The 15306-nt window shown below is 44.3% G+C and overlaps 1 protein-coding gene across 1 annotated transcript; it reads right to left on the minus strand.

Annotated features, from left to right (window-relative positions):
- Positions 1 to 5325: 5325 nt before the first annotated feature.
- LOC123185822 (heat stress transcription factor B-2a) lies at positions 5326 to 6877 on the minus strand. Its single transcript, XM_044597649.1, has 2 exons — positions 6336 to 6877; positions 5326 to 6249 (listed from the first exon to the last, which is right to left on the minus strand). The coding sequence occupies exons 1-2, from the start codon at positions 6546 to 6548 to the stop codon at positions 5575 to 5577; spliced, it is 888 nt and encodes a 295-aa protein (XP_044453584.1). The 5' UTR covers positions 6549 to 6877; the 3' UTR covers positions 5326 to 5574.
- Positions 6878 to 15306: the final 8429 nt, after the last annotated feature.

The following is a 15306-nucleotide window of genomic DNA, read 5'->3' on the forward strand; positions in this document are numbered from 1 at the left end:
ACATCTGTAGTTGATATCCTTATTCTTTCACGTCCACCTTTCCTTGGTGGTTATGTGAAAGGATTTATCTTGAGCGCGGATCTTATATCGTTGCATCTTGATGCACTGTGTTGTGGTGAAGATATTTTTTTCTCTTGCTTGTCTTGATGAGGTTTTTGCCATTTCGATTGGCATCCCTCCTCTTAAGAAAGCTATCATTTTCTTTCTTCACCCTGGGTTGTCACAAGTGTTGGTTATTCGTTGTGCATATTTAGTGTGCTTGTGAACCCATTTGCTTGGTGTGTGTGGGAAGGACATGTCATGCACCTTGTATCTCCACTATTCAAGACTATGTTGATGCTTAATGCTCACCCTTACATTAGTCTTCTCAAGTGCTTTGCCATGACTCACACACATCATTCTGGTTGAGCGGAGCCTACTCTTAAGTTTCCTCTTTTATATGTTGCTCAACCATTTGTTTGTTGCAAGTGCTAGGCTTTGTTTCCTACATGTCCACTTGCACTTGTTGTGAGTTTCTATTGATTTTCGGGGATCGATGATCCTATTTTTGTGCACTTGGTATCCTAATGCAAATATTCTAAGAGTGCACAAATCATGGGGAGCTTCACTAGTGTCTTTAGAACACTTCGTTGCTCTCTTGCACTTCTCATGAGGTTCTATTGATCTTGGGGGAGTGACGATCCTATTTTGTGCTCGTTGTATCCAATTATAAAACTAAATTATGCACAAATCATGGGGAGCGTCTCTGGTTTCTCTAGAACACTCCTTTTCTCATATCATAATATCTTTTATTCATGTGGCTCGTAGGATCTTTGGTCTAGTTGGTTCAATTGGTATCTTTTGATAGCTTGCTTCAATTGGTATCTTTTGATTGCTTGATTGCTTGTTTCTCTTTTTGATATGTCTTTATGGCATATCATTCTTTTGCAATCTTTAGGCCTTAATATAGTTTTTCTTCCTCCAAGTATTTACCGTTGGATATGTGTATTGCATTCTGCTCTCTTGTGGAGAAATACACAATTTATGGAGAAACACAATTTGTATTGGCCTTCTAAGCTTTTCTCCCATTTTGGCAATCGATGCCAATGGGGGAGAAGTTTCAGAGAGTTTTGTCGAGAAGTTTAGAGAGTCATCTTTCCTTGCTTTGGTTGTGTTCCTAAGCGTTTGCACCTCATATGCATGCATTATTAGTTGTTGCATTGCATGGTGATGCATAATTCCTTGTATAAACTCTCTTGAAAGTGATTGTCATCAATTACCAAAATGGGGGAGATTGAAAGAACATGCGGTGCCCCCATGTTTGGTTTTGGTAATTGATGACAATCTCTATGGACTAATGGTTGCCTTGAGTTACATTTGAAGGTTTTGTCCATAGGCTTTTCTTGGAGTACATGTGTTGGTTTCAAGGAGAGTTTGTGTCGACCAAGGTGCTATTAAGGAATTATCCAAATATTGGTCATGTGAGTGTTGAGCTTATTGCAAGCATGTCTTGAAGAAGAAGAGTGTGTGATCATTCATGTGTACCTTCAAGACATCATCCAAATGAAGAGAGTTGGAAAGATTGAAGGTTGATCAAGACTAAGTCAAGAGTGAATCAAGTTGATCAACACACAAAGCGTACAATATGTACCGAGGGATCAAGTTATCCCATGGTATGATAAGCATTGTCTGTTACGCTTTGTGTACTAACCCATGGTATTCGTGATGGGGTTAGGTTGCGGTGTGCACGTTCAAGTGGAGCATCATGAAGATATCATACTTGAAGCTTGCCGTCCATTGTGGTGTCAATGGACTTGTGAAGATGTGCCAAAGAGCGGCTCACCCATAGTAGAGTATGGGGGGCAAACATCTAGTCTTCATCGAACCAACACAATCAAGAAAGGTGGTCCAACTTGAGGGAGTCAAGATCGTCATCATCTAGCTCAAGTGGACTATGTGCAAGGCAAAGGTTTGCCGTTGATAGGTTCTCTATTTTACCGGTCTCATGGTGGTAGTTTGAAGACCGGGTTATATGATCGATTGACGTACTATCAAGGGGGGCTCTCAAGTGAGTAGTTTGATCGTATCGTTCGTAGAGAGCTCAAACCATTTCATGCTTGCATCGTATCTCTTGGTTCTTGTTTGGTTTTCTCCTTGTGAGATTTGGAGCTTACAGTCATCTTCTTGACAAGCTCGAGTTCATCGAAAACCGAGTTCACATGCTTCTTCTATTGCATTTTCGGTGTTGGAGGTTTTACCAGTCTTATTCGAGGAAGGGTTCTCACCTTTTTCTTATGGGCCTTTTGTTATTTCCTTCTTATTGTTATTTATTTCAAGTTTTTGTTAGCCCTTGTCGCTAGCTTTCCAACAAACTTGGTTTCGTTCAATTCGGAGTCCGTTTGCAGAAGTTGTGTCAGTTTTGGTGTCCTTAAAAAGGCTGCAGCGGTACTACCGCTCATGGGAGCGGTACTACCGCTCGGAGGGGATGCATTTTTTTACTACCGCTCTTGGGAGCGGTACTACCGCGGCTACTTCCGTGGCTACTTCCGCTCTGGACCAAAAAAATCGTCATAAGTCCAGCGATGGTAGGCACGAATGTATTTTTTATTACCGCTCGCAAGCAGTAGTATTGCTACCCTTTGAGGTAGTACCGCTACCCCTAGCGGTAGTACCGTGAGGTTGAGCGGTAGTACCGCTCTATGCGTGTTGTGAGCATAACGGTTGGATTTTTACCCTCCTATAAAAGGGGGTCTTCTTCCTCAATGAACCTTATCCCTTGAGTTCGTGTTCTTCCCCCATTATTGACCGTCTTCGAGCTTGCTATCTCTCAATCCCTCCATGGATTCTTGCTAGTTTTGGGGGGAAAAGAGAAAGAAGATCTAGATCCACATTTCCACCAATCACTTTCTCCTCTATGTGAGGGGAACCCCTTGGATCTAGATCTTGGAGTTCTTGGTGTTCTCATTCTTGTTCTTTCTCTCATTTTCCTCCCTAGCATTAGTTGCTTTGGTGGGATTTGGGAGAGAAGGACTTGGGCACTCTGTGTGCCCTTGCCATTGCATTTGGTGCATCGGTTTGAGTTATCCACGGTGATACGTGGAAGTTACAAGTTGAGAAGCTTATTACTCTTGGGTGCTTGGTACCCTTGAGCTTGTTCCTCTTGGGTGCTTGGGCGGCCTAGATGGTTGGTGGTGTTCGGAGCTCAATCACTGTGGTGTAAAGCTCCGGGCAAGCGTCGGGGTCTCCAATTAGGTTGTGGAGACCGCCCCGAGCAACTTGACGGGTACCGGTGACCACCCCCAAGGGTTGACAAAGTGTATGGGTTCGGTGACCGCCCCAAGTGTTGCCATTTATACGGGTTTGGTGGCCGGCCTCAAGGGTCCCTTAGTGGAATCATGGCATCTTGCATTGTGCGAGGGCGTGAGGAGATTGCGGTGGCCCTAGTGGCTTCTTGGGGAGCATTGTGCCTCCACACCGCTCCAAACGGAGATTAGCATCCGCAAGGGTGTGAACTTCGGTATACATCGTCGTCTCCGCGTGCCTCGGTTATCTCTTACCCGAGCCCTTTACTTATGCACTTTACTTTGTGATAGCCATATTGTTTCTTGTCATATATCTTGCTATCGCATAGTTGTTTATCTTGCTTAGTATAAGTTGTTGGTGCACATAGGTGAGCCTAGTTATTGTAGGTTTTGTGCTTGACAAATTAACCGCTAGGTTTATTCCGCATTTGTTCAAGCCTAAACCGTAATTATTTTAAATCGCCTATTCACCCCTGCCCCCTAGGCGACATCCACGATCTTTCACACACTTTTTCCCCAACATAATGATCGAAATTGGAGACAGATTGGTCAATTAGATGATTCTAGTTCATAGGGCTTGTATAGTGCTTCTTGTTTGACTTGTAGGGCCAACATCATAGATTTTGTTTCTCTATGAAATGCTTTGGCATGCAAAAAAAACTTAAGAGGGAATTTTGCAAGCAATTTAGAAAGAACAAACTTAGCATCATTGAGCCTAACTTCACAATAATTTCCTTTCTATGAAACCCTAAAATATAAACAATATAACTTCACTGAGACAAAGGGGAAGGAAGACTTCGGCACCCTCAATAATTCAGTCAAAATTTTAATCTATACCTACTAGTGAGTTCCACGTGCTTTTCACGTGAGTTGTGAGATATTGTTATAACACAATGTTGACAAACAACTGACACGTACATATTACGTGCATGAAGTTCAAGATACAAATTTGTTACTAATGATACCTAGATCTATTGAAAAGGGAAAACCTTAGCTGCATAGTGCTCCAATACGTATATATAACACATTATGGCATCAATGGTTAAATTTCATGAATATGCAAAGATAGTGTTGCAACATTTGATTGAAATTCTTTGACAAGATATATGGCCTGTGAGAAATGGTTGATCAAACTCTTTAATCTTGAGTAAAAATTCACAAGTAATCTCATAAATGGATACACTTTTATTCAAGAGAAACTCTAATGAAGCACGAGCATGCATGGAAGATCTACACTAAATCATAAATGGACACGCCTTTATTCAAGCAAGAAAATCTATTGGAGCAAGATCATGATTCTAGGATAAGTTTTTAATTATCAGAAACTTCTAAATAGTACACATGGCAAAATCCGATGCAATTGATAGGAAATCAAATGGTCAGTAACGCTTGGATTCGCCATGTCTTGACCATCAGATTGCCCTGATGTTTCTGAAAATTAAACTGCAATCCAATTTTGGTTTTGCAGGAAACCTCCTAATATTTCTCATAATCAACCCGAAAACCAGTTTTAAGTCAGATTTTTCACTTTAGCAGGAAACCACTAATAATTGGGTTAATAAACCCACAATACATATCAAATGCTTTTTAAAATATCCATATCTTTTAAACCTAGCTTCAAATTCAATATGTTATATATGAATTTTGATTAGGAAAATATGTAGAATCTAAATATGATGTTATTTTATTTGTTAATTATTTTTTAAAATGTTACTTATGATGCAACCTTAATGAACAACACGTGGTTCTTCTTCTTTCATACCGATCTGGATTAAAAATGAACACCTCAGTAAAATCAGGATTGGAGACGAAACAAACCATCGGCGAGCGTGTGAAGGGGGATAATTGACAACATAGATGGGATGCCATGTGTTGAAAGAAAGGATGTGTACCTATTAGGGTCTTGAGTCATGATTATGGGTTAGAAGAGTATGATGTTTTTTTTCTCCTGCATCACATACACTCTTTTTGCTTGTTTCTATAGGGGTTCTATGGGTTTGTGCTACTTAAATATGACCTTGGCCTTTCTGCAAAAAAAAAACTCTACAATAAACCATGGCATCCAATTCTTCTCATTTTCCCAACCCTAGGTCTAGATGGAAATCAAACAGGCCCTAACTACCAAACAATCTACCAGTTGTTCTACATGGTTTTGCTGATTCTACATTGTGCTACCAGCAATGCAATTCTTGTCACGTCAAGATACAAAGACGTCATAATGCGAGCTAGAGTGGTACACGATTTAGATCCTAGTGGCTTCCGCTACGATCACGCGAGGTGGATTTAGATCCTACTAGTGGTTTCCGCTACGATCACGCGAGCCCCCGTCGGGCCTCGCCGCCGCCGCCGCCCGCACGGACAGCGACAGCACATTCAGATCCGACCGCTCCGTCCTCATAGCCTTCCCTTGTTCTCGCCGGGCGGCGTGCCTCTCGTCGTCCTCGTCGTGTTCTTGCTCCTCCTCTGCCCCATTTCCCTCATCCCCTCCCCCGTGCCCGTCCTCGCGCGACCTCTTGCTCCCTATCGCGACGCCGAACAGCATCGGCTTCGCGCCTGCGGCGCCGTGCCTCTCGTCCTCCTCCCCCACTTCCTCCCCGCCGTGGTCATACCGCCAGACGAGGTGCCGCACGCCGTCGCAGACGCGGCGCGCGCGCGCGAGCTCCCGCGCCAGCCTCGCGTTCTCGCGCCGCAGCCGCGCGTTCTCCTCCTCCAGCTCGGCCATCGCGCCGGTGGCCACCAGCGCCAGCCCGGGCGGCGGCGACGAGGAGACCGCGGCGTCCCCGCCGGAGCTGGTCGGCGTGGGCGAGATCGGAATCGCCGTCGCAATCGGCGTCGCCATCATGGCGGGCGCCGGCGCCCCGGCGCCAGATCCCTTCCGCCTCTGTATCGCGCCGAGCAGGCGCTTCTCCCCTTTCCTGAAGCACTCGTTGGCGAACTCCCACCTGTCAAGGCCTATCTTCCTGAATCCCTGCACAACAAACGCGGCAGCACCCTTGGTAATCTGGATCTACCGAACCAGCCGGAGAGAGGTGGGCGGGCGGAGACGGAACGCACGTAGGTGTTGAGCTGGCGGACGAAGGAGGCGAAGTTGCTGTGCTTGAAGTTCTTGGGGAGGAGGTCGCGCTCGAACTCGGCGCGGCGCCACACCACGAACGCCGTGCCGGACTCGTTCCAGGAGATGGTGTCGTCGGTCTCCGGGTCGTCCACCATCGCGTACGTCTTGGTGAGGAACGGCGGCGTCCCCGCCCCCAGCGCCGGCGACGCCATTGATGAGTTGGTTGAGGGCGACGGTGCTGGTGGTGCTCTGGCGAGAGGAGACGGGGAGATTTGGTTTGGTTGCGCAGGAAAGGAAGGAATGGTCTAGAAATGGGGATTTTGTGATGGGGGTAGGCTGGGGATGGGGCGAGAAGCATCCAGCGGGTTCTGGAAGGTTCCGATCCTTTCTAGTCGGCCACGTGGCGAGGTTTCTAGAAACGGCGCTGCTGGATCGGGGATTCAAGACGGGCTGAGCTGTAGCTTTGCGGAGGACGGTTTGGGTAGCCAATATTTTGACTATTGTTTGAGGTTTTTTCTTTACGATGTTGTTTGAGTTTTAAGCAAGCCTACAAAGAAAATAATAAATGAAATTGTTTATATGACGCTCTCTCCGTTCACTATTATAAAATTAAAACGAGTAAACAGGCACACTAAAATGTGTATAAAACTGATTGAAAATAAGTAAAACATTTTATAATACTAAACAAAGGGAGTAAGTCTGAAAACTCTTTTAACCGACTGTAAGATAATGGTCGACTCTAATTTTTTTTTAGAAGAAAAGGGCAGTCCCGCCCCAGTTCCATTTTCATAGAAAATGAAACTCACAGAGTACATCATTATTATAGATCGTGGGAGGAGATTGAGTATCTCTCCGGCAACAACTTTTTGCAGAGCAAAACAGAAACAAAGAACCTAGGCAATAAAGTATTAGTCTGGACAAACACGCTAAAACATGGACCGGCTACTGACATTAAGATGAGACATGAGGCCATATCAACTCTTCAGGAAACACGCTCTCCTCCATGCCCATCAAGCCACCCATCTTTTGCAGGGAGTACAGCCGCCAGAGCTCGTTCTTCTTCAACCTGGCTCTGGCCAGAGTAGCAGCGGTGGTTTTCTTGCCGCCTCCCATATAGCCGCACTAAACATCTCCATGCGTTCTATTGCATTTCCTTTGCACAGGATCTTCCAGGAGTTGCAGTACCCTGCAATTCTCCCCAGCACCACCTGCACACCCATCCAATGTGTGTTATTAAAACACATGTCATTTCTGCATCTCCAAATAGCCCAGAGGACAGCTAAAATGACAATATTCTCAGCTTGTAGTTTATTATCTTGCCCCCACATTTCTGCTACCTTACTCAGAATAGGCAAGGGAAGCAGTTTATAATGGAGTGAATAATTCTCCAGATTTCCAGAGCTACAACACATTCAAAGAACAAATGGTTGATATTTTCACCTTCAGAGCAGAACAAGCAAGATAAGTCATCTGAATGTTGTCTCTTACTAAGATTATCCCTCACTAACATCTTATTGTGAGCTACCAACCACAAAAAAATATGGATGTTAGGAGGGACATGAATTTTCCACATATCAGGAATATGGACTTGGCTAATGCCCCTAAAATTGACCATGGCATACATAGATCTAACTGAATAGACATCATTGGACTCTAGTTTCCAGATTAAAGCATCATCATCATCACTAAAAACAGTGGTTTGCATAATGCTTAATAAGTCATACCAAAGAAGAAGCAATCTGTTGTCTACACATCTCCTAAATGTGATTTTCAGGTTAACTCCATCCCAAAGATCAGCCACAGTCTGATTATGCTCATTAGCAATTACATATAAATCCCAAAACTGGATGGCCAGGCTACAAGACTGTAGCGACCAGACCTCAAACAGTCTGATCTCTGTGCTCCGGTGTCATCCCTGGATCAATAATGCTGACACCACACAGTACTCGGAGGATTTATAGCAGAGTAGCAATTACACACTTATTACATCGAGTGTCTCCATAGAAAACTTATTACAATAAATATGGCTTAAGGCCATCTAATAACGATAACAGTGGAAGGCTTGGAAGATAAGTGAGTCCATCAACTCCAACGGCATCACTGAGTATAGAACCACGACCTAAAACTCCTTAATCGTTGTCTGAAAAGTCTGCAACATTAACATTGCAGCCCGAAAACGGGTCAACACATGGAATATGCTGCCAAGGTAACACATAGAGAGTAATGGAATGAAACAGCTATACTATATGCATATTTGGCTGGTGGAAAGCTCTATGGTTACAGTTTTGCGTAAAGCCATTTTTTCCCTACTTCAAAAGAATAAAATTTATTTAACTATCATGGTAGTTGTTAAACATTGAGAATTGTTGACAGCATTCTCAATCCCAATTAAGTATCATCATTAAAACCCAACAATATTAATTTAGAGTAACATGATGAGATTCACATGATAATCCAAGTACTAGATACTCAAGATGTCCATAACCGGGGACACGGCTAATCATGATTAGTTTATCACACTCTGCAGAGGTTTGCGCACTTTTCCCCACAAGACTCGATCGCCTCCGTTTGGTTTCTGGCACTACAGGGTGTTTGAGAAGACAGATGATCGAGACATAGTCTTTCAGAAGCGCTAGCACCTTACGATCGGGTAGACCATACCACCTAAATCCCCTACATCTGCTAGTCTACCACTGTAAGAGTTCGCACAACTTAGTCAACTATGCTAGAGCCCATAATAGCTTGTGGCTGCACACGGAAGTTTCTAGTATGAATAGTCTTATGATCCCTTTGAGCCTGGGTGGCGGTCCAAAAGAAAACAGGCAAGTCCTGGAATACCCAGGTGCCTCAATCCACCCAGATGTGTGTTTAAGTTGCCACCTTAGATAAACCATTAATTAACAATCTCACATCTGTCATGGATTTCACTCACCCAATCCACGTCTACTAGCATAGCATGGCATAATAAGCAAACGTAGAAGTAACTCCCAAAGGTTTGAAAATAAACAGGTAATAGGTACTATCTCATCTACTTCCCATCCCACAATTTAATTAGATCATAATCATGCAATGTGTGAGGATTAATCTAATGCAATAAAACTGGGTAGTAGAAAAGGTATGATCAAAGTGTTACTTGCCTTGCTGATGATCCGGGAAACCTAGCGATTCGAAGTAACAGGCGGCGCACTCCGGATACTCTATTGCAAACAAACAAACGAGCATACAATAAGTACTCATCTAATGCACAGGTAAAACTCAAATAAGAGATCTAACCAGAAGGTTCACCTTAAGAACTCCGGTTGGCAAAAGAATCAAATCGAACGAAGCAACGAAAGTCAAACGGCGAAAGAAAACAACTTCGTTCTAGTAATCTGGATCTAGGGCAAATTTTACAGTAGCAAAATCTTGTTTAAGTTGGTTAAACGGATAGAGGGTTTCGAGATGAAACTCTAGGCGCTTGAATCACCTGATTCCGATAAACGAGCGAAAAGTTAAACTAAAATGAAAATCGGATCAGGAATCGCGATCAGATAAATCGCGGATTTAATCTGAGAAAAAGAAAACTGACGAACAGTTAATCGAACGGACGTTCGTTAACAGAAACTAACCGGTGAACACGTTCGCTAAAATGAACGGATCAGTGAACGTTCACTAATTAAATAAACCAGAGAAAGAAAAAAACAAACCGATCTAGGGTTTCAAAAAAAACCAAGGCGGTTTTTAAAAAAAACGGCGAACAGCGGCGGCTATACCTCCGGCAAGGCACTGCGGCGGGCGGGGCGGAGCTCCGGCGGGTCGGCGGGGGTGCGGCGGGGTGCGGCGCGGCGATGGGAGGCGGCGCGCGGCTCGGGCGGCGGCGGCACGGGCGGCGGGGCGGCTCGGCGGGCTGGGGTGAGGTGAGGGGCGGCGGGGGGGTCCGGTATTTAAGGAGGGGGGTGTGCTGCCTTGGGAAAGGGGGCACGGCGGGGCGGCTCCGAGCCGGACTCGGGCGGCGGCGGCGGCTCTAGTCTCCTGGAGGGAGACGGCAGGCGGCGGGGTGCACCGTCGGCTGGGCCTTGGCCCAGGCGGCGCGCGACGCGTTTTTTTTAATATTTCGCTCGGAAGAAAAAAATAAAAAGAAATACTAAACGGACTCCAAAATTTCCGAAATAAATTTTCACGGGCTTCTAAAATCAAGCCTCACTAGGTGAACATTTATTTGGGACCTAAATGCAATTTTGAAAAACGCACATTTTTCCTAAATTCAAATAAAACACCGAAAAACTCCGGAATAAAATCCTATTTGATTTTATTATTAAATCCTCAATATTTCTTTATTTTGGGGAAGTCATTTTATTCCCTCTCTCGTAGTTTTGTAATAGAAATAATTGATGATAAAATTAATAAAATCAAATGATCCTATTCTCAAAATTTGAGAAAACTCAAATATGAAAATAACGAAATCCCCAACTCTCTCCGTGGGTCATTGAGTTGCGTTGAATTTCTAGGATCAACCAGAATGCAAATGAAATATGATACGCATTGATGATCTAATGTATAACATTCCAAATTGAAAATTTGGGATGTTACAAACCTACCCCCCTTAAGATGAATCTCGCCCTCGAGATTTGAATTGGCTAGAAAATAGGTGAGGGTGATCCTTGAACAAATCTTCCTCTCGCTCCCAGGTGGCTTCATCCTCTGAGTGGTGGCTCCACTGAACTTTGCAAAACTTGATAACCTTGCTGCGAGTAACTCGGTTGGCAAATTCGAAAATCTTGACTGGCTTCTCCTCATAGGTCAAATCGTTATCCAACTGAATAGTTTCCAAAGGCACTGTATCTCTCAACGGTATGCCAGCCATCTCCGCGTGACACTTCTTCAGCTGAGAAACGTGGAACACATCATGAACTCCTGACAATCCTTCGGGCAATTCCAACTTGTAGGCCACTTCTCCCATACGCTCCAAAACTCGATATGGTCCTACAAATCGTGGCGCTAACTTCCCTTTAACTCCAAAACGCTTTATTCCTCGAAGTGGAGATACTCGAAGATAAGCTCTATCTCCAACTTCGTAAACTGTCTCCTTGCGTTTAGAATCTGCATAACTTTTCTGTCTGGACTGGGCTACGTTGAGCCTATCGCGAATCAACTTCACCTTCCATTCAGACTCTTTAATCAAGTCAGGTCCAAACAACTGACGGTCTCCAACTTCGTCCCATGACAACAGTGTCCTACACCTCCTTCCGTACAAGGCTTCGAAAGGGGCCATCTTTAAACTGGTTTGGTAACTATTGTTGTAAGAGAACTCTACATATGGCAAATTGTCGTCCCAACTAGATCCATAATCTAGCGCACAAGCTCTCAGCATATCCTCCAAAATCTGATTTACTCTCTCGGTCTGTCCATCTGTCTGTGGATGAAAAGTTGTACTGAACTCTAGCCTGGTACCCAAAGTTTCGTGCAACTGCTTCCAAAACTTTGAGGTAAACTGGGTTCCTCTATCTGATACGATACTCCTTGGAACTCCATGTAGGCATACGATCCTGGTCATGTATATCTTTGCCAACTTAGCACTGGTGTAAGTGGTCTTTACTGGGATGAAATGAGCTACTTTCGTCAATCAATCAACTACAACCCAAATTGAGTCATAGCCTGAATGAGTCCTGGGCAATCCCGTGATAAAATCCATGCCTAGTTTATCCCACTTCCATTCGGGTATCGGCAATGGTTGTAACAGTCCTGCTGGCTTCTGATGCTCTGCCTTTACTCTTTGACATACATCACAAACTGCTACATACTCCGCTATATCCTTCTTCATTCCGGTCCACCAGAAAATATCCTTCAAATCCAGATATATCTTGGTATTTCCTGGATGAATCGAATACGGTGAGTCGTGTGCCTCTTGCAAAATCAACTTCCTGATCTCCGGGTCATTGGGCACGTAGACACGGTCTTCAAACCATAGGGTGTCGTGCTCATCCTCACGAAATCCTTTAGCTTTTCCTTTGCTCAATTTATCCTTTATAGCGGCAATCTCTTTGTCAGCTTTCTGAGCTTCTCTGATTCTATCCATCAAGGTTGACTGAATCTCCAATGCTGCTACATGGCCTCTCGGAACTATTTCCAAACATAGTTTACGAAGATTTTCTGCTAACTCCTTGGGTATTTCTCCCATCATTAACGTATTGACATGGCTCTTACGGCTTAATGCGTCAGCTACTGCATTAGCCTTTCCGGGGTGATAATGCAATTTCATATCATAATCCTTGATAAGCTCCAACCATCACCTTTGTCTGAGATTTAACTCCTTCTGTGTGAAAATGTACTTCAAACTCTTATGATCCATGTACACCTCACAATGATTTCCAATGAGAAAATGTCTCCATGTTTTCAAAGCATGCACTATGGCTGCTAACTCCAAATCATGCGTAGCATAATTTAACTCATGAGGTTTCAGTTGTCTTGAGGCATATGAAACAACTCTCCCTTCCTGCATAAGCACTGCTCCAAGTCCTCGACGTGAAGCGTCACAATACACCTCATAATCCTTGGTCTGCTCTGGCAAAATCAACACTGGTGAGGTAACTAAGCGTTTCTTCAATTCCTGGAAACTAGCCTCACACTCCTCTATCCATATGAACTTGGTATCCTTCTTTAATAACTCAGTCATAGGCTTCGCAATCTTTGAGAAATTCTCAATAAATCTCCGGTAGTATCCTGCGAGTCCAAGAAAACTCCGGATCTCTCCAACTGTTGTTAGGGCTTCCCACTTGGTCACGGTTTCAACTTTAGCGGGATCTACTGCTATACCTTCACCAGATATAACATGTCCGAGGAATCCTACTTCCTTCAACCAAAACTCACATTTGCTGAACTTGGCATATAATTGATGTTCTCTGAGTTTTCCAAGTACCAAACGCAAATGCTCCTTATGCTCCTCTTCATTCTTCGAGTAAACCAGGATATCATCAATGAACACTACGACGAACTTATCCAAAAACTCCATAAACACTTTGTTCATCATGTTCATAAAATAGGCAGGTGCGTTAGTCAGACCAAATGACATAACAGTGTACTCATATAGCCCATATCTGGTAGTAAAAGCTGTCTTCGGAATATCCTGTTCTCGAATCTTCAACTGGTGGTATCCTGATGGCAGATCGATCTTGGAAAATACCTTAGCTCCTTGCAATCGATCAAACAGATTATTGATCATTGGTAGTGGGTACTTGTTCTTGATCGTTACTTCATTCAATCCTCGATAATCAACAACCATCCTTCTTCTCCACTAGAAGTACTGGCGATCCCCAAGGTGAAGAACTTGGGCAAATATATCCCTTATCCAGTAACTCCTTAATCTGCTTCGTAATTTCCACCAAATCCTTTGCTGGCATCCTATATGGTCTCTTTGATATTGGCCCTGTGCCTGGCAATAGCTCAATCAAAAACTCAATATCTCTATCCGGTGGCATGCCTGGCAACTCTTCTGGAAATACATCAGGGAAATCTCTTACCACTGGCACTTCCTCCTGCACAACTCCTGTTAGGCAATTTACTTGAGTCCTATTTGGCACATGCCGGGGTACATACTTGATCCTTCTCCCTTCTGGGGTAGTAAGCAAAATTGACTTACTAGAACACTCAATATTCCCTTCATACTTTGATAACCAATCCATGCCTAATATCACATCCAATCCTTGAGATTCCAATACTATTAGGTCTGAGGGAAAAACATAGTTACCAATCCTTAATGGTAACCGATCACACCATAGACTAGCCACATACTCTGCTCCGGGCGAGGTTACTAACATGGGTGACCTAAGGGCTTGGGTTGGTAGGTTATACTTATCCACAAATCCCCTTGAGATGTATGAATGCGATGCACCAGTATCAAAAAGAACGAGTGCAGTAAATGACTTAACCAAAAACTTACCTATTACTGCATCGGGCTGAGCTTCAACCTCCTCCACGCTAACATGGTTCACCTGTCCCCTGTTGAAAGGGTTCGGCTTCTTCCCAGAACTTCCATTGCTAATCCCATTTTGTAACTCAGGACATTCATTGGCATAATGTCCTATCTTCGAACACTTAAAACAAATGACTTGACTTAGGTCCTTCTTGGCTGGGGTTGAGGGGTTGGTGCGGTTCTGGCCGTTGCTTCCTCCATTGCTATTACCATTCTTGGTGCCATTGTGATTGTGTGAGCTACCTCCTCCATGGGTATGCTGAAAATGTCCTCCCGTCTAGGGGTAAAACGTGGCTTCTGCTGAGCTCCTGAATTGTACTTTCCTTGTCCATATTTCCTCTTGCAATTCTCAATTTGCTGTTGCTTCCCTTCAATCATAAGAGCACGATCTACCAACTCCTGGTAGTTGTTGAAGGTGGCTACCATCAACTGCATGCTCAACTCATCATTCAGTCCTTCCAGAAACTTCTCTTGCTTAGCTGCATCCATAGCGACGTCATCTGGGGCATAACATGCTAACTTACTAAATTCCTCCACATACTGGCCAACTGTCCATCCTCCTTGGCGCAAGTTATGAAACTCACGCTTCTTCATGGCCATAGCTCCTACTGAAACATGTGCAGTACGAAAAGCCTGCTGAAACTGGTCCCATGTGACAGTGTCGACTGGGAAAGTGGCTGTGAAATTCTCCCACCATGATGTTGTGGGTCCTTCTAGCTAATGTGCGGCAAACTTCACCTTCTCCGCATCTGTGCATCCTGCTGTGGTCAACTCCCTAGCTATCTTGCGGAGCCAATCATCTGCTACTATCGGCTCGGTGCCACTGGAAAACACCGGCGGATTCAGCCTAAGAAAACGGGCTAAGTGGTCAACAGGTGGTGGTGGTGGTGGGTTGTTGTTGTTGTTCCCCTGATCCTGATTCTGGACTAGCAACTGCATTAATGTGTTCTGCTGCTGGATCAACTGGGTGAGCTCCGGTGGGAAGGCAAATCTGGGGTCACGTCTCGGAGGCATCTGAGGGT

The sequence above is a fragment of the Triticum aestivum genome, chromosome 2A (assembly GCF_018294505.1).
Source record: "Triticum aestivum cultivar Chinese Spring chromosome 2A, IWGSC CS RefSeq v2.1, whole genome shotgun sequence".
Taxonomy (NCBI): Eukaryota; Viridiplantae; Streptophyta; class Magnoliopsida; order Poales; family Poaceae; genus Triticum; species Triticum aestivum.